Raw genomic sequence first — 25,440 nt, 5'->3', positions numbered from 1 at the left:
TTCATCGCACATGTGCGAGTGTCCTTTGGGTGTCCTGATACAAGCTGCCATTGGCCCAGGGTGTTGAGCTGCCCTCCGCCCCTTCGCTGTTCCCTGGCAAATTGTTATTTAATTATGGCATCTTGCATCCTTGCCCCGCTGCTGAGTCGTAGTCCTGGACCACAACCGGTCACGTCCCGGCGTAATGGCGAATAAATCAACGGCGGAAGCGTAGCAAGTGACGTGACACCGAGGTGGTTCTGCTGGCTGCCCCGCTACACCTGTCCAGGATGTGTCGTTTATCGTCCTTTGCGTCAGCCGTCAGTAGCTAGAAATGATTGACTTTAAAGTCAAATTGCGCAATCTATGCAAAAGGTAGGAGCCTTTGGCGCGCCGGAAATGACTTGCAACAGAGACACAGACATGGGCTCTTAGCCAGACCTGCTCCAGGGTTCCAATCAGCGACAGAGCTTGGCATGACATTTAATTAACTCAATGCCAGGCTCTAGACCTGGCCAAAAGCCAATTTCTCATGCATATCCAGTGGTATCCGTGAGGCGTTGGAAGCAATTCGGAAATTAATTCTCATGTCAACTGCTCTCGGTGGTCAGAAACGGATTCAGTTTGACATTTTAGTGGTCTGGTTGTTCTTTGAGCTACTTTACAAAAAACCGTATTAGAAATTGTATTTTTTGATTTTTAAACTTTTAAGTCGGTAGAGATTAACTCCACTTTTAATAAAAATGCTCAAACAAAAATAGCTAAATTTAGAAGCCTTCCATTATATTTTTTAAATATTGCGTTTAAAAATTATTAGTAAATATAATTTTCAATGTTAAACCTTAAAGTCGCTAGAGCTAAACTCCACTTTTAATAAAAATGTTTAAATAAAATTAGGTAAACTAGTAGCCTTTTTTGTTGTTTACAATATATTGATTTTATTTCCTATAATCAAAAGCTATTAATCTTAAGCTATTATTTTCGAAGGGAGCTATTAAATATTTTACCATCTCAATACCCTAATCATTGCAAAAAATTCCAGATCGGCCATGGTTTTGTTTCTGTCCTTGAGTGGATAGGCTTAAAGCAAAGAAAAGCTGAAATTTTACTACTTTTGCTGCTTTTCTAAAAGCAAGAATAAAGCCATTAATTTGTTCTATGACAGAAGCACAGCTAGATGTTCTCAGTAAAATCTATCTGCTCAACTTTTCGTCTCTGGTCCGCGCGTGACTCCGACATCCATCTGGACTTGACAGCTTCCGGCTGTGATTATCAAATCAAGATATAATTGCTCCATCGTCATTACCCTCAACGAGAGTGAAGCTGCTTGGGCAAGCGGAATCCAGACATCCAGAATCCAGCCAGGGCAGCTAGTTCAGGAATTGTGACCCAAATACGGCGTAATAATCATTTATCAGAAGACTCAGCAGTGGCGGTTCATTGGATTTAGCCAAGGACAACAGGCAGCCAGACACAATTTGATGGGAATGGGATACCTGAGAGATATAGTTTTCGATTGCCAGCGAGCAAATAAGTCAATATTAAGTTAAGCGACAAGCAGCACTAAGTCGCCTTTTGTGGCATGTCCCATCGGTTTTGGCCGCACAGCAATTTCGTATCCTTTATCAAGGCGAATGTCACACACAGAGCAGCCTGCCTGCATGTGAGCTTGTGAGTTTGTGAGTTTGTGAGTTTGAGTCCTGAGAGTGCTGGATATGTTTTCAAAATCCACTCAAGCTCACTTAGAAGTCAGCAACGACAGCAGGTGGAAAATGGGGGGGGTTTTCGCTGAGACATTCAACTTTATGCTGTGAACATTGTCAGGGATTCCGGGGATTACCTGCCCCCCCCCCCCCCCCCCCCCACTTGCACGCCAATAAACTTGACAGTTAATCCGTAATTGATCTGGAAAAAGGTACGATTATGATAATGAAGCTGACAATAAGAATGCGGATGGAACTGAAAGTGACAATGAGGGGACATTCAAAGAGCACTCAAAGAGTGACCGAAAATAAAGCGCCACCGATAAAGACACTTGTTTATGCCCACTTTCTGGGTGCGTTAAAGTCGCCAGCCGAAAGCCACATGAATTTAAATTTTTATTTGACAATAATAAAAGAAAGAAGAGCGTGGCAAGACAAATGTCCTTGGCTGGTGGTGGCTGGGGAAATTCGCGTTTATGGAAATGCGTAAAACGCCAAGAAATACGCAACTTACCTAAGCAGCCATAACAGCAGATCATAAATAAAACAATATCATATGAATGCTTACGAGGCGTATGCGTAATGGCGGGGAAGTGGGATTTTCTGGGACATAGGGTGCAAGTGGTGCTGTGACAAGTAAGGAAAATGTTATTTGCTTCTTGGCACGCCATTGTCAGACAAAGCAACGAGCCAGCTGGGAGCACGTGCAGGTCCTTCCAGGATATGTAAATCCGGGCGTGTGTGTGCATACATAGATATACATACATATATAAACCATGTTACCCACTTTAGCTCCATCGAAAATGGCGATAGTGCAAGTATTTGTGAAGCAAGTGTAAGACGTGAGTAAAGGACGAAAGCATAAGCCAGAAGTGAGAAGCCAGCAACCGAAGGACTACGCCAGGAGCATACGAATGCCAGCGGCCATGGCGCAACTTGTCATAAGCGGCACTGGCGGCTTACAAGCAAAATAACCAGCCAGACAAAAGGACACCAGCAAGTGGCGTTAAGGCAGGCAGCAACCTCAGCAGGATACAGAAGTCGCGAGCAGCAGCAGCAGCAGCCACACCGAAATGGAGCAGGATACTGCAGCAGGTCCTGCCAAGAAGAGCGGCACCACCTTGTCCGTGGACCGGGCCGCCTTCCTCCTGCTGCGCGTCAGGAAAGTGTTCAAGAAGAAGCGACAGCAGCGCAAGGAGCGACAGTAAGTCGAATGTTTGCCATTACTTAAGCAACGCGGGGGGTAGTTCAACCATAGTACCATAGTGGCCGGGATTTGCTGAGTTTCCCAGTTTCCCAGCTTTTCCAGTTTCCCAGCCAGCGATGCAAACCCAATGAGTTGTCAGCCAGCCGAAGGCAAGCAGAATTAACAGTCTGTTTGAACGGTGAATTGAAAGCGGATTGGGACGCAATCAAAAGCGATTTAGTTGCCCATCGGTGAGCGCGGACCAAAACTGTGTCACATTTTGACAAAACATATTGATATATGCTTTATAATTTATTTATTTTCATATTTTTAACGTCAAATATATATATATATATTCATTGGCTTTTATCTATAAAAATATATAATATATAGTATTTAGCCATATTTTGCATTTAAAAAATGCTGAAGCAATTTTTTAGTTGCATAAAAATATTCTGTTTATTGAAGTTTTAAAAGAATTCCAACATTTACAATTACATTTGACAAACATAAATTTAAACAACTTTGATTCTGAATTTAAATTTTTTTCTATTCAAATTGCATATCTATATTATCTATTATTTCTCTATCTTTTAAGTTTGTATAAATCTGTGATTGTTTCACGCACCTAATTTTAGGTTTAGTAAAAGTCTCTTCAACTTGGAAGTATGAGCACTTTTGTTAATTCCCCAAATTCACAACGGAAATGAATGAAAAGCAGCTTTTAGGTGCTTGCAATTCGGGGGCATTTAAGCCAAGTTCAATTGAGTTCTTGGCAACGCATTTGTAGCGCCGGATGCAGTCTGTGAAGGACCCTCAATGTTTGGGAGTGGAAAGGTTAAGATGAGTGGGTGGCAAACTCAACCCAACGCAACCCTCATGCACGTTCTGTTTCCAAAGCTTGTTTGTTGGCTGAAAACGCAGCTCGTTAGAAATTCGCAGCTATGTTTATCCGCCATTTTGCCTGTTCTCTCCAACGCACTTTATTGCATTTGACGGGGTGTGCTCCAGAGAAAGAGGAATTTTCGAAATTTTTTTGCCAAGCTGCATTGCGTCTTAATGAAAATGCTTTTTATGTCCTGCCATTCGCATGCTCAACATTTGCTTAAGGAGCAAGGACTGCCAAGGAATGCCAAGTGGCAAACTCAATTAGGCACAAGCAACCCGTTTTTCGAGAACGATTGCCTTCAAGTAGGTTCGCTTAAAGTTCACTCGTTCATCCTGAAGTTCATGAAACCTGGCGGCAGCCTCACTTAACCCATTTAAATGGGGCGTGGCAAAGTGTCCTTTGAGCTTAAAAAGGGTCCGACTTCCGATGATTTGATCACACGAACAACATTCGCTCTAATTATGCACGCACATGTAAACACAGCAGCAAATGTAATTACACGACCCCCCGACACAAACACAAACACACACACACACACATGCTGGATTACAGGGCGCGCACACTGCGTATGCGTAATTTGGCAAAGCCTTACGGCTCAGTTGGCCTTTTTACACACAAATGCCGCCCAAAATGCGACAGGAATGATGTCGGAGTTGATGCTAATACGCCCCCAGAGAACTTCATTAGTTTTCGTCCGAAGTGCCAACAGAAAGCTTTAATTGCAGTATGCAAATGGGAAAGGAGATAATCCTCAAAGAGTAATTGAATCACAAGGTGTCCATTGTCAATCCTTCCCAGAAATGCAATATTTCATATCCCTTTGAACTCCACATCCTGACGGCTGTTGGCTCATTAAATAACCACTTTCTCTCTTTCTCTGAAACGCAAGGCTCCATTATCAGGGTGGTTAATTTTTATGCAGGCCCCATCTTAAAAACACTTCTCCCAGCAATTCCGGCAGCATGTTAACCTTTTTTCACTCCAGCCCTGCACTTTCCCCTCTCGTTTTTAAGGTAATGTACGATTTACGGTTACGAGTATTTCACGTCAATTATGTAGATCCGCTTTGAGTTATGCCAGTGGGCTGTGCCTCGCAACCCCTCGCCCTTTGTTGCGTTTTAGCACTCCTGCTGCGACCTGTAACAGCTTGCCTTCAGTGGGTGCTGCGGCATTATCCTCGAATGTGTGCCCCTTTGTGCTCGGCACTCTGGAAAGCGCCCGCCGGCAAACCTCAAACCTCTCAACTGCACAGCGAAAATATTTTCACAAATTAGGCATTTGTTTGCTATACGAAAACTTAAGTTATCCTCTCTGGCAAAACATTTTAGAAGAGTTAGCTTGCATCCCAGTTGGTGGAGATTCACCTGCTAGAAATATGCATAAAATACCAATTCAAACACATAAGCATTTTATAAAAAACATTGACAAGAATCGAAGTTGATATACATTTAGTTGGGCTATTTATTTTCTTTAATTTAAATTTATTGCATGACAAAAATATTTCAAAACAAATAAATTAAATTCTATAATTTTAAAATTTGTCAGTTCTTAAATCGTTATAATGTTTAAAAATTATGATGTGCTGAATTTGATTAATTTTGTGACATTACAAAACATTGCAAATTAGGTCAATATAATACATAGGTTAACCTTGTTTCAGTTTGTAGTTTATCTTTTTGATATATTTAAAATGTAATTCTTTAAGTGATTTTTAAAATTATTTTTCCCTGTGTACCGTATAAACAAAAGGGCCCTTAAAAACTTTAAGTTATTTCGCTAAGGCATTATGTAATTTTCCATTTATTTATGTGTGGACATTGTGTTGAGAGTGTGCTGGCTCTTTTGGCCGCTTTAACTGTTTCACATGTTTTCTCAAGTTGTCTTTTTGGTTGCAAGGACGCAGATAAATTGCTTACATGTTTCTTTAGCTTTTTGCTACAACTTTACTGCACTTTGCCTCTATGATGGAGAGGAACTAAGTGCGGGTGCAGCTTTTTGCCATGGAGAAGCGATTGAATGTGTTGTCCCTAGCTGGGATCTTGTAAATGCCTCTGGGTGGGAAAAACTTTGCTGATTTCTGTTCGTTTGGCAGACCCGCCTGCTATCACCATCAATATTGCAGGGAACTTGTTAGAACGGGCAGATATTCGGGCGCCTTGGCAAAATGTCAAAGTCAGAAATAAATCAAATAAAAAGTTTTTCCATTTTTTTTAGCATACTGCGCTTGTATTTCTATACCCTTGCAGAGCACATATATTTTTTATCATGAACATTGATTTAGTCGATATTGACAAGCTCTTCTGTCCGCTTCTATGCAAACTTATCTTTAAAGCTATTTGTATTTAACTTTTCCAAAAGTAGGTAGTACAATCGTTTGATATATAAGACTATTGAAATTTAATACAGTATTTTACAGTTTTATACAAAGGAACTAGCGGAAGACTAGTGTAACTTATACATTTGTATTATACCTGTTAGGGTATACAAACTTCAGCTTACCGAAGTCATCTTCCGTTTTTTATCAAATGCATATATCTATATAGCGATATGCGAGCAGTTCAAGTGCTGTACGGGTCGGTTAAAATGGGTTGTGGAACTGTTCCATCAGCTTGACAATTGCCGCCGGAGGACCAGGACAGACGCATCTGGTGTAGGCGTCAAGTTGGGATTCAAATTCGAGTACCAGGAATTCAATCACATATCAAGCTGGCTGCAGAAATAGCGAGGATTCCATGGAAAAATCAGAAAGGGGCCGGGAAGTTGGCAGCTGTCGTAGGCAGCGGATGATAGGATGGTTTTTCAGGTCCTGTGAGATGATGAAAGTAATTTCCACACAACAATCAAATAAAATTCGCATGCGAGCGCTAAAAAATGCGCAAAGCGACAGCTGACAATGACACTCTTTCACCGCACAGTTGGTGGAAATAATAAGCAAATTAAATTCTTGTCATTGGCTTGGCCAAGGGAATGTGTTCACATCAAATATCGAGAAATTGTGACATTCAGCAGACACTGCAATATCGTCAACTGTAAAAGGCAGTTTCAAATCATAGTTCTGCTATTATTTAAATGTAAATAATTTTTAATATAATTTATGTAGACCTAGCTACAAAAATTTTTTGTTAACCTAGTTTTATAAACTTATCATCTTTGAAATACATTTTTCGTTTAAAGTGAGGTCTAATGCTGGATTATGAAAGTCAGAGTCATGTAAAAAGTCATCTTAAGGGGTTAACAGTGTCATAACAGTGTCACCGATGCCATACAAGAAAATGCGATTTTTGCCAAATTGCCATTCCTTTGGCTCAATGTGCAAGGGAATATGCCCGAGAGAGCCATGGATGCAAGTGGGTAGTACATGCAAATGAAACGGAAATGGCACGTAGCTGGGAAATGAGGACGGAAAATAATTGCATTGGCTGGCTGACACTCCTGCCGACTCGTCACACTCAATAAATAATAGCATTAACTTATTATTGTCGCTTTCTTTTGCTCTTCCGCACCCTTAACTCATCTATTCACTCGATTCCTTTCCTTTTGTTTCGTTTCATTTCAGAGCCCAGCAGAATGCAGCCGCCGCAGCGGGTGGTGCTGCTGGAGGTGGAGGTGGCGTGGGTGGTGCAGGCGGTGGCTCAGGGTCGCAATCGCGACCGGGCAGCCGCAAGCTGCCGCCGCCATTGTTACGCTCGCGCACACTGCCCGCCATTATTGTGCCAGGACTTCCGGTCGTCTCGCTGCACACGGATAAACAAACATTTCAATTGGGTGCGTAACATACAACTGCATTGGAAAAGCGGTTAATTATAATGAAAAATCCTGTTGGACAATTATTTCATAAAGACTGTAATTACTCAAAAATCTCATTTCGGTTAATGTTGCATAAATAATGACTGTGATAAAGCTTTATAGAAATTGCATGCAAAAAGCAAATTTAAATTCTTTCGAAATTCACTTCTTTGTTTTTTGTGCTGCAAACTGATAAAAAAAAAAAGTTTGTTTAAAAGATAACTTTGAAATTCAAAATTTGGCATACGTTTGAATAACTTCATAACACATTTGAAAATTAAAATAAATATATTTAATTTCAAACTGTTTTGTTGAAATTGAAAAATTTTCTCAAAAAATTGATTATGTTTCATATGTTTTATATTGACTTGTGAAAAAATATTAAATATAATTAATTTTTTTTTTCAATTACAAAAGCTTAAAATTGCAAATAATAATTTGGTTTTTAACTGTGCATGTGCATTAAGCGTTAAACAATTTAATTGAGGTAGTATTTGGGTAGGGAATAGAAATTGAATTGAAATTGAAATCAGGTCAAATACAACCAATAAAAGCATAAAAGTATACTTTTGCCTAAGCTAAAAGCTGATTTTAAAGTCATGTTTGTCAGCTTGAACACCAGCTCTATTATAAATATATTCTGCAATTTCCCTTAAGAGTGTTAGGAAACAAAACCATTGACATGATTTGACTAATTGTTCAAAAAAATTAAAATTATTTCTTACGCCTTAAAAATTAGTGCTAGCCAAAATATAACAAAAAGGCTCCGAGGTTGAGTAAAGAGTTGACTGGGCTTTAAACATATTCATGCCATTTTGAAAAATAATTCGATTATGTTTTTTGGCATGGCAGTTATTCATATACGACAAAATCCAGGATTGCTCTTACTCATTTTAAATGATGAAAGATTTGAACGGCTTTTTTTCGCGGAATTTTACCTTCCCGGAAAATCATGTTTGCTTAAGCGAAAATAGTATAATATTGCAAATGCTTTTCACAATTTCCTTTGGCATCGGGGCAAGTGAGTGGGTCTAGCATGTTGTTGTGGCAGCAAAATGTGTAGTTAAAAACTTTTGACAGGTTCTCAGCACAAGTTATGATTAATATTATGAAAGTGCACTTAATCCACACACACAGCCATGTATATATACTTGCAAAATCAACAAAAATATTTACCCTACGACTTATCCGATTTTCCATTGCATTCGCCCACACAGACGAGCGTTTGCTGGGCAGCAAAAGCCGCAGTGGCAGCGCCAGCGGTCATCGTTGGTCGCTCCTCACACGTGCCAGCAACAGCAACAGCAATAGCAGCACCAGCAACAACAATCCCGCCAGCAGCAGCAACATCAACAACAACAACTCCCATTTGGCCAACAACAACAATACGCTGATGGTGAAATCATTGAATTTGCCCAAAGACGATAGCAATTTGGTCTACCGGCGAAAGTCCTCGGGCAGTACGCCCCATCAGCATCAGAATTCGCACCACCACCACCATCACCACCAGCAGCAATTGCATCAGCAGCAGCAGCAACACGCTCACCTGCAACATCTGCAGCACCTGGGGGATGCCTCTCTGTTCCACGTCTCCGATGATTTCGAGTGCCACGCGGACGGATCGCTGCTGCTCAGGTGGGTAAACCGCACAATCCTGAATCATTAGCTAAGATATTTTGAAAGCGATATCGCCCTTATCATTTTAGTAGATAGAAGGATAATAACAAAAAATCAAGATTAAAACTTGGTCAAAAAAAGTATATAATAAAATTGGTTAAAAATTATTATATGTGCATTAACTTAAATGTTACCTTGCAAAGTAAAAGCTGCAATTACTAAATTTAATATTTGTCCTACCTGGACAGATTCTTAATAGAGACAATGAAAAATAAGCTTTAAACGGTTACGATGACTATAACATCGATTATTTTCACATTAGAGTCAAAGTCAAAAGTCTGGTTATTATTTATTCAACAAGGCGGAAAAAAAACAAGAGTCAGCCCATGATTAGAGTATAATTAAGCAAAAAATAATGTGGTTTCTAAATAAACCTTTGTATTGCTTTATGTTGAATTACTTTAAAATTTAACTTAATTTTAAACCATATTTAAGTCAAATAAAATGCTTTTAAATCAAATTAAAACTATTTTAAATCTAACATTTTCCACATTTATCTTAATTTTATAATATTAAATCTTGTAATTTAATATGTATATTTAATAATAATATTTCAAATACACTTCTAAATTCAACAGTCAAATATTTATTCTTACTATTCCATTTTTTTATAAGTGTACTTCTAATTATAATTTCTAGGAAACTGTTTTTTTAATTTTCACAATGTAGTTTCTTTAAGGGTGATTTTTAAATAAGAGGATGGCAGCATGTCAGTCAATGTCACTTATGATTGTACTTTTATTTGAATCTTTGCAATTTTACATAAATGTCAAAATGTATTTATTTTTAAGATGTAATTTCTTTGTAAGTGTTTTATTAAATAACGGATTGACTTTCTTAAATTGTATTACTAAAACTTAACCATCTCTATTGCAGAATTCCAGCCCCGCATGTGGTGGCAGCCCGAGCCTATCGACTGGCGGCCCGAAAGCGGGCCTCAGCCTCCTCGGAGGCCTCAACGCCGATGTCCCGGGAGCACACCCTGCACGAGATGCCCCTGGCGGAGACAGCCAGTTCGGGATCTGGGTCCGGCTCTGGATCGAGCACGACCCTCACACGGCTGGCCAAATTGCTGAATCAATCAAGCGCCCTGGCAAGCAGGTCCAATTTGCAGCCACCGCCGTCGGGTGACAATGCGGTCCAGAGTCTGGGACGTGGCCTGGGATTGGGTCTCGGCGAGGAGGCGCCACGTCGTCTGTCGTGGGAGAGGTGCGTATACGTAATTTACAACATTCCCTGCACTCGCTGTCTGTCCCGTGTCCCGTTCCCTGTCAACTTTCACCTTGACTTGGCTGGTGAAGAGTCATTGCAATTAGCTAATTTCATTTACGCCCTCGAGCTGGAAAGCTGATCTCGGTCGTGTGTCTCTGGGTCTCTTGGTCCGCCACCTAATGGTCGGCCATATGAGGTGGGTCAGACTGGTGGACGTATGGATGGATGGACGGCTTGGTGACAGGACAACATCTTGGTCTGCGCTGGAGTGTCGCATTTGTCTTCATTCGTTACGGTTCACGGCAGGCTAATGGAGACACATGCAGCCGCAAGATTAACACGCCCGTGGCATCTCCACCCCTGCCGCCCTCCAATCGCCACGATGCTGGCTTAATTAACGTCACTCGCTTTACACGATAAGTTGCACAAATCAAACCGCAGCTGGCTGGATTGCAGGTGGTATTAGGTGGACTTAAAGGTCCTTGCCGCCCCAAAGGCAAGACCATTAGCGAAGCCTTGGCAAGCCAATTAATTAATAATCCCAGCAGGCCGCTTTAGTGATTATCTAAGCCACAAAGTGTATTTGGTTCATTTGTTTGCAATAATTTCAGTTACTGCTAGCAACCCTAGAAAACCAATTTAAAGAAAGCTTTAACGTACTTTTTCTAAAAAAAAAACACATTTTTTTTTGTTAAATAACAGTCGAGTACATTTCTCTATTTATGTTTGTTTGATTTAAACATGACATAATATCCGGATTATACAGACTTTGACCAAACGAAAGCAAACACAAAACGAAGCATACATAATAAGAATTAGATGTGAAAACCGATTATAAAGTACACTGCACTGAACACTGAACTTTATGAAAATGAACAAAAAACTTTCTTGGTATTTGAATTCAATTAATTCCTAGAAGTGGATTGAACTAGAAAAACAAATATTAACCTGACAAGTCTGGGTTTTTATTTTTCTTTTCTATGATGTGGTAAAAACCTCTTCCAAGAGTATATCAATATGCTCCCTTAAAGTAAATGCCATTTCGAGGTTAAATCGCAGGAAAACACGGCTTCCATGTGCCTTTTAAAAGACCCCAGAAATCAATGCGGAGCCTACTGCCTTAACATGTTGATTTCAAAGATTGAGCCCCAGGCCAAGTTTGTTCAGCTATGGCATGAAATGGTTGCCAAGATAAACAAAACGCAAGACAGGTTGGACAAAATACTAAGCGAATCACAGACAAATAGACACTCAGCAAACAGAGATGGAAAAACAACTGCAATCAGTACGGGAAGCACTGAATAACATTGGGACTGCATTGACAGAGAATGAAGTGATTTGGACAAAAACCATACCCCCTTATTTTGCGAGGTTTGGTTCCAGGTTCTTTCGGATCGTGAAGGAGGAGAAAAATTGGATAGATGCTGCTAGCACTTGTCGTGAGATGGGTGGTCATCTTGCCTCCTTTCAAAACCAAGAGGACTTTGATGCCATCAACGGAAAGTATAAGAACGAACCCTACTGGCTGGGCATCAACAATCGCGGCAATTTGGACACTTTCGTTTCAATGGCTTCTGGCAGGCCACCACAATTTTTAGAATGGAGATCGGGACAACCTGTTCTTCACTCTGATAAAAATTATCGATACGTTTTTATGGCCGACGGCAAAATGAGCATTTATACACACTACGCCTTTATATGTGTTCGAAGCTTAAAAACCTCTAATTACATACAAATAATAATAATAAAAGTTGATAACAGTTACAGTAATTGACATCCTTTAATTGCAAAAAATGTTAGCTTCTCTGCATTAACAGCGAAAAATGAGTAAAACAAGTGTAATACCCTTCATTTAATTGTGGTTTAATTGTGGTTCAAATTTGAATATTTGAGAAGGGATGCATGTTAAATTAGTTTTCCTAATTTTAGCTCTCGGGGTAATTTCAAATGCACATACACATTTCAACGGATTTGTGGCTGAATCAAACTAGTGCTTATAAATTATGCAAACGCATTTATCGACTTTAAGGGGACGGTCATGTTTACGGGCCAAGCCCGGTCTGGCCAATTCACATGTCCCCGACGGGATTAAGCAATTTACGAGCGGAAAGACTATGCCTTGAACTCTCCTCCTCACTACCCTTCACTTCGCTTTAGAATGGACCACTTGCCGTTGACCATGGTCAAGAGTGTAAAATCATTTTGGCAAACAAGCCGCAGGAGGTACAAAAGTACCTACCCCCGAACACTGATTGCAACGCTCTTGTCTCGCCTTCTCTGTCTGACAGCAGGACACTAGTTACTGAATGCAATCTACTATACTATGCCGTATATTTGGCGCAACAACGTCACTACCCATGGCACTGTTTTATGTGCTTAAACTTTGATATTTTAAAATGCAAAAACCGAAAAACTGAAACAAAAGAAGTCCGCTTTTGGGACGGGTTATGACCATCGTTGTTGTTCTGTTTGTATTGCATTACGTTGCTAAATTTAGAGCCAACGAGCTGGTAAGCAAGTAAAACAACGTATTAAGCCAGCAATCCGCATAATAATAACTGCAAAGCTCAGCCAAGATGGAGTGAGTTGGGTTTGGAGCGGGGGAGTGGGCCAAGAAACTCCCCAGTTAGGGTCTTAGTTGGGGTTTTTTCAGTCCTCACTGGCTTAATTGTGAATGCATTATTCATGAGCCAACAGCCAAAGACAAAGATGGAGGAGGACCCCACAAACCTTCAGCATTTTAAGAAAGTGAAGAGGAGTGAAGGTTGTCGACTTAGGGATACCTGCTTTACGAAAACGAACGTTTTTGTAACAATATTTCATTTTAGGTCACTGTTTTAAATTTACTACAAAGAAAAGACCTTAAATTTTTGTTTCAATCATCATAATTTGTTGATGATTTTAAGGACGTATTTAAACAAGGGGTAAAGAAACTGAATAGGCTATGAGGCTTTGAAACTGCATAGGTTATAAAACAGGAATATGTTTTAAAACTTACTGTTTACAGTTTAAAAAGTATATTGCATTATTTTTTACCCTGTTAACACGTTAAATAAATTAAATCAATAAGCAATTTCAGGCTGATATAATTTCACAAAATTGTAAAGAATGTAAATTGTTCTCATACGCAAAAAAGGCTTTTTCGCTAATCGATATGGATTTATAAAAAAGCTTGACATGGATTTGTTCTCGGAGTTATGTTCAACAACTAATTAATGCATACAACAAATAGCTTTCATCTTTTCGCACAGTTTTCTGTACAGCTATTAGATCAAGAGATGTAGCCTATATCACGGCTATATCCCCTCTGCTTAACACAATCAGAAAATACATGAATTCCGGCATGCCCCTGCAATCTACGATTACGAGGTACAAAAAGATGGAAAGGACGCGAAGCGGGGCCAATAAAATCGTGTCCTGCCACCGCGCTGCCAGTCTGGTGTTGTGGATAAAGTTCTGTGCGTCTTGTCGCCGCTGCTCCTGTGGCAGAAAGAGCCACTAAACTAGCTGGGACAACAAGATGCCACTGGAAGTTCGAGTAAACGAACCATAACTGAAATGCGCATACGTCATGTGCGCCGTGCCCACCCAGAAGCCTCCCACCCACACACACACAGATACGAAAACAAATACAATGACAAAACTCATTAGCTGGGTTGCGTAGGCGGCGGCAGGTTATGTAGTGTAAAATTTTATAAATTGCGGCCGGCTTCGTGGAATAAACAAAAAAAAAACAACAAAAAAAAGTTGTGCTAAAAGCCAAAGTCGCCGACTTGCTGATGTCAACATCAATTTATGTGCCACGGCCGCCATTCCGTTCCTGATTTATTTTCAGTTTCATTTTGTGTCGTTTGAGCGGGGGAAGTGCGTGTGTGCGATCCGCATAAAAGGTCGGAAAATGCGAGTGGAAAACCCGCTCTGATGATGAGCGACAGACAACAGACAACAATTTGCCAGATGTGGCCTTGTAATGGTCGACTGGTTAAAGTTGGTCGGCTGTCATTTGGCCAAAAGTGCGCCTCATTTGACCAGGGCAAAATACACACGCAGCCGCAAAAGATATCGATCCAGTGTTAACTAACTTACATATCCCAAATGCACTTTTCACTCACATCCAATTACTGTGCAGGCCACACTAAGCCATGTCCCAGTCAATTGTTTCGAGGCTGCCAAGCCACATCTGAATCAACTGCCAGCCAGCCAGCTCTTACTAGGAGCACTTCCCACACTAAGTTGACAGTTCTCACCCGCCCCCATGAAGTCACCTTGAAAGCTTAAAGGGGTTTTCCGGAGACATGCCGAAAATTTCTACATAATTTCACGACACGTCTGCCGAACGTCGTACGAAACATTTAAGGCCAGGATTCTGTGCTTAAATATGTCACCTGTTCTTAACACATTGCCTGGAAATAACCTCTGATGGCGGAGGTTGTGTGCAAAGTGTAAATAAGGGACCCAAACGACAGACAAATCAGGCTTGGAAAGACACTAACAAGAGAGCATGGCACACAAATCCACATAGATATATCGATAAACTGATATTAGAGAAATAATTGTAGAGTAATATGTCATACAATTTATCAAATGCATACTAAAATGCTCGCATAACTAGCATATTTAAAATTATTTTAAAGTCAAATTATAATGCATTTTGTTAGTAGTTAAAATCCTAATTTAAATCATTTTAAAAATTTTTGATCCAATTTATTTGAACTTTTGTCATAAAAAATGCTTGCATAAATCTGGCATATTTGATAATTATTTTATAGTCAAATTCGAATATTTAATAGCTAAAAGATTATTATTTTAAAATGCCGATAATTAGAGAGGTTTAATAAATAACTCTTTTCTCTGAGTGTTCTATGTATCCAATCATTCAGGTCGGTTTGTAAGCCTGGAAAATATATGCGACCTTGTCAAGTCAAAATGCTTGGCAGTCTTGTTGATTTCTCGGTATGGCATACCAGGGAAAGAAAAACACAGGGCAAGTTTGTTTGGCACAGCTCTTGACTTATTGCCACTAGTGGGTTAAAGTGCTTGGCACCGGAATGTATGCATAAGTTAATAACAATCATTACTATCGACAGCTCCTAGAAGCCGTCTGCTGCCAGCTCATCCAGAGCTACACTTTGAGGTTTGTTGGCAAACACGCTGCAATCTAATGGTGGTTAGGCGCACAGAACCGACAACACGGGCCATATGGGCATATGGTCGCCTGTCATTTCTCATCTGCATCGCATTTTGCCTACGATGAGGTTGACAACTGGCAAGGGCAACACGCCACAGCAGCAAGTCAAGTAGAGCTAACTAGGGTCTACATTGCCGCCTGTCGCCTGCCGTGAAATGTGTCTGTGGCTTGGGGGCTTCTTATACTTCTTTCCACCCCACTAACAAAAGCCGAACCTTAATCATACCCCACTCAACCCCTGCCATCAGCCATCAACGACGATGACGAGTACAAGTTTTCGCAGCACAGTTTGTACACACAGAATAATATCTGTGTCATAAGCTCCATTCTTTTAAAAGGCGTAGTTTTAATTATTTATACACATTTTATCCAATGAAAATGTTAATTATATATTATTAATTTTATAAAAAAAAACATAAAGCGAATTTACACTTAATCTTTAATATTTGCATATAAATTATTTTGGAAAAATCAAGCTGTCGCTTAAATTCTTAATTCGTTTTTAAAAGAATTCCTTCATATTTCCCGCAGTGTGCGAAGGGGAATGGCTGCTTGATGGGCAAAGGGTTTCGCACTTGGGGTTGGAGAAACACTTCGTTTGTTGCTTAAAAACGTAGTAATTTGATTGAATTTGCGTTGATTAAGCGTATTTAGCTGTTGGCAAATTATGAATGTGTTTAATTGCAAACTCACTTAATTGTCTCATGGGAAGGGGCCGTGTAAAAGACGGAGATCGGCAAGAGCGACACAGAGTGTATTATGGTTTTGTATTAACAGTGTTAGCGAGTGTACGAATGCATCTATCTACAAGGAGGAATTACTTGGTCTCCAACATCCCCTAACCAACTTTCAAATTGAGTTTACGAGGGCGTTGAGATTGCTCCGACAGCTTTTGCGGTTTTAATTGAAAATGTTGCGCATACGACATGTTGTACAGACACACATCCAAAAGTCGTATTAATATATGAGCTTTCATTAGAGGACAAATTGGTTGTCGGTCGCTGGCATAGAGAAAGTTGGTTCAAGGTTGGTGCGTGCTTAATGTGGTCGAGTTTTCAAACTTGACTCTGATTATGCAAATGAGCAAAAGTGCGCCAACAGGGGCAACACAATTTGTGTGCAGCCTGCAAATTAATTCAGGGCGGAGTAAACACAGCAAAATATGGTGCAGCAAAAGACAAACAAAGTTCGCAACTAAAGTTCACTGTGCAGTCAAATCATGAACTGTCAGCCCATGTCCGGTCCCCAAGCGGATGGCAAATTAATCCATTACTAGGCCGCCAAGTCGACCGTAAATTGCAGTTACTTTGACCCATCAGCAACATCACTCACCTCGATTGGCTGGCCATAAACTTGGCCAGTCATGGGCAAAAGCGTGCCAGCCTAACGCAACGCAAAGAAAAGTGCGGAAACAGCGCAGAACAGTGTTTGACTTGAATGAAGAAATACGCTCGGCCAGCTTTATACATGCGTCAACTTTGTCAGCATAACCCACAGCAACACATTAGCGCCAGCTGTCCGCTGCTGTAGCTGCACTTGCACAAAACTTTACTATTAAAAAAATATGTTTAAAACTAATCAAAAAATAAATTCACTATCTTAAACTTACAAAAAAAAATTAGTATTGTAAATGTAATCCGAACCTCTTGCCTAAATACAGAAAAATGGGCTATTTCATTTTAAATATATGAACTTTTGGTTTTTAAATAAACAATAAAATGGGAAATTAGGAATTATGTATATTTAGATCTTTATTACATAAGATTATAACACAAGCCTAAAACCTATTTTACGTGTTGACTGATATAATACATTCACTCTAATAGTTTTTTGACAGTTTTTAGAATACTTTTTTGAGGTTGGCAGTTTTTAGAATACTTATTTAAAATTAAAAACAAAAATTTTAATTTTCTAGACACATAGTTTACAGCTTGGACGTGTTTTTTAGTTGTTGCTATTCATTTGTTAATTATAATAATACTTAATGAAGGTATATGAGCAATATGCCTACCTTTTTGAGGCGACTTTTGGTGTATTGATTTACTGAGAATGCAAATTCTTACTCTCAGTGTAACTGCACAGCAGTGGCGACACTTGTGCCGCTGCCCCGGCGAGCGGCTTTCTCCTCTTGGCGTGGCCATAAAAAACAGTAACATTATGGCAACTAGGCCGGCCAGTGACCGCAGCGGCACTTAACGGTCTGCGGGCAGCTCATTAAAATGTCAGACAGCGTGAAGTAATTACGATACTCAGTAAGTTTGCACTTGTTACGAGATCCCCTGGACGTCTCCTCCAAGGGAATCCCCACCAGAACCCATCGAGATGCTCATCGTGTTTCATGACTTTGGTTTATGTCCTCCCTTTTTGCAGGCGCAAGGACAGCAGTGCTCTTCAGCGCTCGGCCAGCATCGACTCCTTTGCCGAGATTGTGTTTAGCGATTCGCCACGCCCCTCGCTGGCCGTCACAGCGCCAGGAGCCTCCTACGGATGCGTTGGAGGAGCCCCCTCACCGTTCAGCAAACGTCCCTCGGCCAGCAGCCTGTACTCCACCTCCACGTCCAGCTCCTTTGGGTCGCAGGCACAGGCCCAGCTGAATGTCAATTACGGTGACTCGGCAGCCGGATCCGGATCAGCGAGTGGAAGTGGACCGGGCACCGGTGTCAATGGAGGCAGTAGTGCCAGCAGCAGCCGGCGCGAAAGCATGCTCAGCCCGTCTTCCACACGCCGCTCCAAGCTGACCAGAATCATAAACGGTGAGTGCGGAAAATCGGATGCGGAATCCACAATTTCTCTTTTTTGCCAGGCGTTGCGTGCCATATCTACGGATTGTTCTGGGAAATATCTATGTTTCTCCCTTTCCTATTCATCCAATTTATTATACAATGTTGCACTGATAACAATAATTATGACACTTCTTATTGTTTTTTACCCCTACCATTTAAATACATTTAATGAGCATTATAATGCATCAAGAGTTGAACAAACACTTTACAATTATGGCTGATAACTAAAAAGATGTTTCAATAATGATGCAGATTATATCAGTAAATGCAGATTAGAACAGGACACAATATACAAACATTTTTTGGTGGCAGAGCTACTTTATCTACATTTATCTACTTTGACGGTTGTCAAAGTAAGAAGAAAAGACTTGGTATTTACTGACGACTCATTAATACTTAATACAAAAAATTATTTATTTGAGCGTGGTTAAATTTCTTTTACCATCACTATTGGGTTGGGAAGTGAACATGTTGGCCAGAAGGAAGATGAAGTGGACGGAAAGAGCTCATCGTTCTAGTCATCGGTGGCTTATTTATTTCGCTGCAGTCGGCTGATTGAAATTCAAATGCGCACTTCAGTTTTCCGGATGAAAAGCCGGGCAGGCGCGGTATTAAATCGATTGCCACTTGGCCCAAGTGCTAAAAGCTCAAAGTCTAAGGGATTGGAAATCAGAGAGTGGCGTATAAATCAGAAAATCAATTTAATGCAACCAACTAGAGAATCTACACAAGCTCTTGTTAAAATGGAAATATTTAGCAAGGCCGCCGACGTAAACAAACTTTTAAGGCCTTAAAATACTCAACAAGCTAAAGGTGGAAACTTTTTACTAGTGCTTAGGAGTTCAATCGGTTGAAATAGTTACTAGAGTAAAACCAAAAGTTGTTGAAAATACTTAAGCGGTTGCCTTTGGACAAACTTTATGATCAAACTTTTCCTGGAAGTGCATTTCAAAGCCTATCGGAGCATAAGCAAAAAGGAAAACCGGAACCAGCCCACGATTAGGGCAAATCAGTGAACTATGGAGATTAATATTATATTTGGAAAACAAATACTTAAATTGTTTCACATCTTTGGTGTATATGAATATCAATTAATTTAGTAAAAGCAAACTAAACACTTAATTTTTGGATTTGGCTAAAACATAATTCTGAAATTCATTATTTTCTAAATTGATCAACTCAAGGCAAAGCTGATGGTTTTTGTTCCTGTGTAATTATACAGACTTCTCCGAGAAATCGCTTGTGATAAAAAAATTAATAAAGCCGAGCTTCCTCTCCCAGCCTCCGAGAGAACGGATAAGGCTTTTGCAGCGATAGCAAAAAATAGACTTGCTGAGAGATTGATCTTTTCTCTCCCACTCACTATCTCGCTTTGTCGCTGCCCCCAGCAGAGGAGCTCCAAGTTGCAACGTCGCAGAGAGTGAGGAATTTTCAGAGCTGCACGTTTAGCTTTGTGCCCGAGAATTCTAGACATTTTATATTGAAGAATGAATGGATAGGTTGATTTAAAATGGTTTCGATAAAATTTGTAGAGTAGTATCTAAAAGATGTGTGATTTTGAACGACTACATTTTTTAGTCGTTATTTTTGTTAAAATTTGGAAACAAACTTTACTGCTTTTAAAAAATAAATATATGATTTTTAGATATATGCTACGACAAAGATTTGTCTTACATATGACATAACAAACAAATCAAAAAAATAACCAAATATGAACAGATAGCTAGATTTTTGGTCTTTTTTTTTGGCATCACTGCGATTAACTGGTCATTAACGGTCTACGCCAACGTCGACGGCAACCGAGACCGCGACGCCGGCAGACAACAACGATAGCAGGCGCAACAACCATCCAACAAACTTCCATTTTCTCATTCAACGATCGTCTTTTGAGTGGAGAGCGCGTCGGCGTCGCGAATAAGAAATCCGCTTTTGATCGTTACTATTTTGAAAAGCGCTCCAATTGGTGAATAGTCCCATAATCCACATCGAGTGAATATCTATTTTTCTTTGAAAGTGCTGAATAAGATCACCGGATTACTGGCGAATTTGTGAAATTTGTGCAAATGAAAAAACGCGTCTCTATGCATTTTGTTTCTGCTTCGCTTGTTGCGCCTGCGTGTGTGTAAGTGTACGTATACGCTGCTACCTGTTTGCGGCGGCTCTGTGTGAGTGTGCGAGAGAGAGAGGCAGATAGCCGTGTTACCTGTGCGCAGAAGAGAGAGCCAAAAAACTGAGAGGGCCAAAAGGAGAGTGTGTGCGTGTGCTGCTTAAGAAGTGTCAAAAAACTAAAAGGCGTCGCTTTCGTTTAAAAAAGAAATGTGAAACGTAAACCCCAAAACAGTATTTTAAAACCAGTAAATTGCCTCGGGGCAAAGAGAAATTTGTATGTTTATTTGCAATGTTAATTAAATATTACGTGCTGTAAAAACTGCAATTTGCTGGGAGACAGTTGGTCTCTAACGGTAATTGGATTGCATGTCCAACTTGGTGGGAGCCTCAACAACAATTGCTAAAGGGAAAGAAAGAGAGGAGCAGCGAAAGTGAACTTTTGCTTTTGCGGCAAAGAGGGACGGAGAATGGGAGAGCAATTTACTCACGTGTCTATCAAACTGTCTCCCTGTTGATGCGTCTTCTTCTTCTCCTTGAGCCCCCTTTGCTGCAACATAATTATGTACACAGAAATATAAATAGTATTGATTTACTAATTTTACTTGGGTTATGAACCCTTAATTCAATTTTAAATGTGAAAAGTGTCAATTTTAAATATAAAAGTTATAGCTACGAATGTATTTGTTGAGCTTAACATACAATATACAACCTTAAAGAGCACACTTAGACTCTTGGTACCAAGCTCAACAACAAATGTAGAATTTACTTGAAAAAACCAAAATTAGTTGCCAAATTTTAATATTCTGATTTGAGCTGATTTTATTTCTGTGTAACCTCCTCTCTCGCTCGCACGCACACTGCCATAAGACCCTGCAATTTTAAAAAGCTTTTTGCAAGCCGACTGATCTTTGTTGTTGTCTTACTTGTTGTGTTGTTTTTCACAGTCGACGTTTTCATTAAAGTGGTTTTTGCTGCAATTTTAAATACGCTCCCCGCACAATGAACAGGTAAGCTCACGCACACATACTTCACCTTTAGCACACACACAACCAAGTAAACACACACTTTTACACAAAGGCAGCCTCTTACTTTGTTGTTGTTTTTAAGGTGGGGGTCGGGATGTTGGGGGAAAATATGCAACGACATGAAAAACTTGAACTATTGCAACATTTCTGCGTTGTCTTGGCTTTTGTTAACCAAGGTTTATTCACACCGCAGGAAAGTCAAAGTTGTCGGCGTCTGAAAAGGAAAATGTTTCATCTGTTAGTCGGAAAAACCAGCCACTATAAAACTCTTGCCAGCTAAGTTTTTCGTTTTCAACTGCTTTTCCCAATGCATTTTGTGCCTTGCGGTCTGTTTACTACAGTTTCTGCAGTTGACAGCTGCAAATTTGGCTCAGCACGCAATTTTCGTTTTCCACCCACATACCACCCATCACCCCAATGGCAATTCAAGCTGAAGTTCACGCTGACCATTAATATTTCAACGGTTGTTTTCAGCCATTGTTTCTATCTTGGTTCGTTTGGCAAAACAAGCCCGTAAACCCCCAAAAAATATCGGTTTTTCGTTTAGCCGTAAAATAATACAAAATAGTGTATTGCGAAATAAGTTTTTCTGAGACCCATGCACGGAGGAAAAATTATATAAAATGAGCATTATTTGTTTCATTCTAGCAGAAAAGGCTTAAGCTTTAAAGATTTTTCCAATTATTTAAATAAAAAGAAAAGAACTCATCGATAAAGAAAAAAACATTAATTACAATAATTTTTGTTTTCAAATGAAATGTAGTTATTTATCCCGAAAATGGTGACAGTGTAGCTAAGTTTTTTAGACCCCAGTCACCTGAAAGCGAAAGTTAAAGCGATTCCAGCGGAGTACCGACCTGGAGCACTTAAGAACGCTTGCAGGCCAAAGTTTATGTTTGTGTTTGCTATTTTATTTTATTTGGAGTTGTGCACTTATTAAAAAGTTTTAAATGTTTGATTAAAAAAGAATTCATCGCAAAATTTGTTGTGGCGTATTGCCGCGAACTTTTACCAATTCCTTAAGTTTGTTTACTTTTAGCCTACCTCCTCTGCTTCCACCCGTCTTATAGTTATCGCATTTGTTGGTCTTGGCAGCTCAAAAACTTGCGCGGCTCATGGCTGAAAAAGCAAACATAAGCAACAGAACACAACAACCGGGCGAAGATATCAGTTGTCGTCGATATGTATTGTATAATATGTCTGCAGATAAGGTTTAGACCCCAACCCCGTAGGTGTGTTCCCAATGATTAAGGTAGAATGTGTGATTCGAAACGCTGGACATTGTTTGCGTTTTGCGAAATGGGGGAATAGCGTGACTTGTTTGGTAACGAAATTTGAATAAGAACCGCTTTTATAGCGTTCGTAAACGAAAACAAAAGACAGCTTTGTAAGCTGCCTAAATCATCGTATGACAAATCTCATTTTTCAAGCATTTATGCATTTACCATTTTCTTCGGCTTTCATTCAATTGCTTCATTAGCACCGGATCTAGAACGACTCCGCCCACGCCTGACTCATTAGGTTCCAAGAACCGTTCACTTATTGAATCTCGGCCTGTAATAGGAGCAACTCTTTAAAGAAGGCCTTCGCATCGATTTTCGTATTTCAAACCACGCGAGCAACGAGTCATGCAAATTGGTAAGCTAAAATGGTTTTTAGTCAGCCATCAGCCCTCCAGCGCCCTCCTATGTATAACCCGGCTGACCTTAGACTCTTCTCCAGTTACCTAAAGCTATGTATGTCTATAGACATTTCTTTGTCTGTGTGTGGAGCGGCTGTATTCATGGAAATCGCTTTACAAAGCAGATAAGCGAGGGAAATCAATCAAAAGACTTTTATATCAAACAATATAAATGAAATGCTCTGGCTGTTGCCGTTGTCGTTACTGCTGTGATTCTCTACATATCTTCGACGCCTGAATTGAAGTTTCGTTTGTCACGTTTGTCAAAGAACGCAATGAACACGTAGAACCCACACGGCGAGCCCCAATCCCAATCCCATAACACGGCATCCAAGCGGATATCCAGCGTTTGTAGATACAGATACATAAAAGCATGCAAATGAATGGTTATGGGAGGTACATATGTCAAATGCTCTGTGGCTGCCGCAGAGAAAACTTGTGCGACTTTTGAACTTAATGCCCCCAAAGGTCACACGAACAGGCAGCGAAACACGCACTTGTGGTTGTGACTGACCCAAATGTGTTGCCGGAACTCTGAGCTCTTACTGGGTACATTTGATCGTCTACGGAAATTGCTACATGACAGTAAATTCTGGAAAGCCCAAATGTGAATCAATAGCAAATGTTGCTAGGAACTTTTAGGAATTTTAATAACAGACTGATATTTGTTAAATTGACAACTTCACAATATTGTTTTCGGTATTAGAGAGTTATTATTACGATAAAAGTAAAATAAATATTTGAGTATTTTATTTAAGCCTGCTTAATTAGTGAGTTAAAACTTCGATGTTGGATTTTTTTTTTAACTTTTTTAGTTTACGTTAACCATGTTAATAGAGCATCCCCTTATCCCGACCTCTGGTCCCATATCCCCCATGAACTTTTCAATTTGCGGGCCAGAAGTCCGAGAAGGAAAAAATACCGACGTAGAAACCTTTATGCACGACAGATTTGCGCCTTGACCCCTCTCAGAAAAAAAAGAGAAATCCCAGAAAAAAAAAAACAGTCAGCGGCAAAAACTTTGTGCAAATCGCGCTAGATTTACATAATTTTAAATGCTGGCTTATTGGTTTGTGTTTGGTTCCACAGCGGATCAGGCGGAAGATGGCAGGGGGAAAATGGGCCAGGAAGTTGGGCGAGACCGAGTGACCCGGTCGAAAACGTTTATTGCCATTTTGGCTCGGACTTTTTCTGTTGGCTTTCGACTGACAGTGTGGGTTTTTTTTTTTACCAGTTTTTGTTTTTGGCTCTCTGATAGCGACGAGGGTACAATTTGCATATCTGATTAATATGAATACATTAGTTTCGTGATTTGGCACAGTAAACCAATAGAATTAAATGCGTTTGCTGATTGCAGAGACAAAGGTCAAGTTGAAGTTCTGCTTTTAGCTTGAAGCTGCTTCGTCTCCCGCAGAAATGCCTTGGGATCTGGTTACTTAAATTCAATTAGCGTTTCCGCTGAACTCCTCATAATGCGATTTGCCTTCGAAATCAGAGATATAAAATATGCTTTTTGTTTGCGCCTGTCTGCCTGCCTCCTCTGCCTTTTTCCTCATTTCCAAGTCGAGACTCCAGACCGAAGCATCCAACGTTCTCTGAGCTTTTATTGAGGAAGCGACAAATTTATTTAAATTAAGTCGAAAATGCTTGGTTGTTCGCTCGCTCGCTTGGCTGCTTGTCTGCCGTTCGTAAGTTTGCTAAATGTGTGGTAGATTTGACAATTATGACAGCGCAGAATGTAAGATTAATTCTGCATAATTTACGGAGTTTTCCAAAGGGGAGTCCTGCCAGTAAAACCCATTATTGGGACTCCCTTGTGTCGTCTCTATTAAGTGGATTATGTTGTTTTGTCTACCCCGGACGATTTTGGGGCCCATGGATGACCTCTGACCCGTCCTCTCATATTATCCCACTCCCACAGAGCTGTCATCGGGAGCGTTCGCTGTGATTTATGTTGGGCAATTTTGTGCGGCGTAGCTTCATAAATTTTATTATCCTGCAATTGCAAAACCGAGTGCCCAGGGCACCATGCCTAGCCTCCAGCCCCATCCTCTGACTTACTTTTTTTGCTACTGTCACTCTCTTTTTTCAAGTTTATGGGTCAGCAAATTTTATTTATTGCACACCCTCAATTGACAGTTTAGTTTGATTTGAGCGGGGAGAGTAAACTCAACTCCCTGATGTTATCAGTTAAATAGCCTTAAACTGATCCGATTTGTACA

General features: G+C 40.1%; 1 protein-coding gene across 13 annotated transcripts in view; it reads left to right on the top strand.

The window, feature by feature from the left end:
- The window catches only part of LOC128252025 (ankyrin repeat and fibronectin type-III domain-containing protein 1), a 48,221-nt gene that overhangs the window by 11,241 nt on the left and 11,540 nt on the right, over positions 1-25,440 (top strand). For 3 of the 13 annotated variants that reach the window (XM_052979403.1, XM_052979396.1, XM_052979393.1), the window contains exon 1: positions 20,265-20,525. Coding sequence is in view for 8 of the 13 variants with exons in the window: in XM_052979396.1 (XP_052835356.1) it covers positions 20,467-20,525 (59 nt within the window). In the remaining 5 variants the exon portion in view is untranslated. Of the gene's footprint in view, positions 1-1,966; positions 2,887-7,313; positions 7,523-8,760; positions 9,179-10,096; positions 10,430-17,990; positions 18,374-20,264; positions 20,532-21,456; positions 21,520-25,440 lie in introns of those variants that run through there. The other 10 variants (XM_052979389.1, XM_052979388.1, XM_052979401.1 and 7 more) reach the window with 7 other exon arrangements.

This window comes from Drosophila gunungcola, chromosome 3R (genome assembly GCF_025200985.1).
Source record: "Drosophila gunungcola strain Sukarami chromosome 3R, Dgunungcola_SK_2, whole genome shotgun sequence".
Classification (NCBI taxonomy): Eukaryota; Metazoa; Arthropoda; class Insecta; order Diptera; family Drosophilidae; genus Drosophila; species Drosophila gunungcola.
Note: the sequence above shows the minus strand (reverse complement) of the source record. Positions and strands in the feature narration are given on the sequence as shown.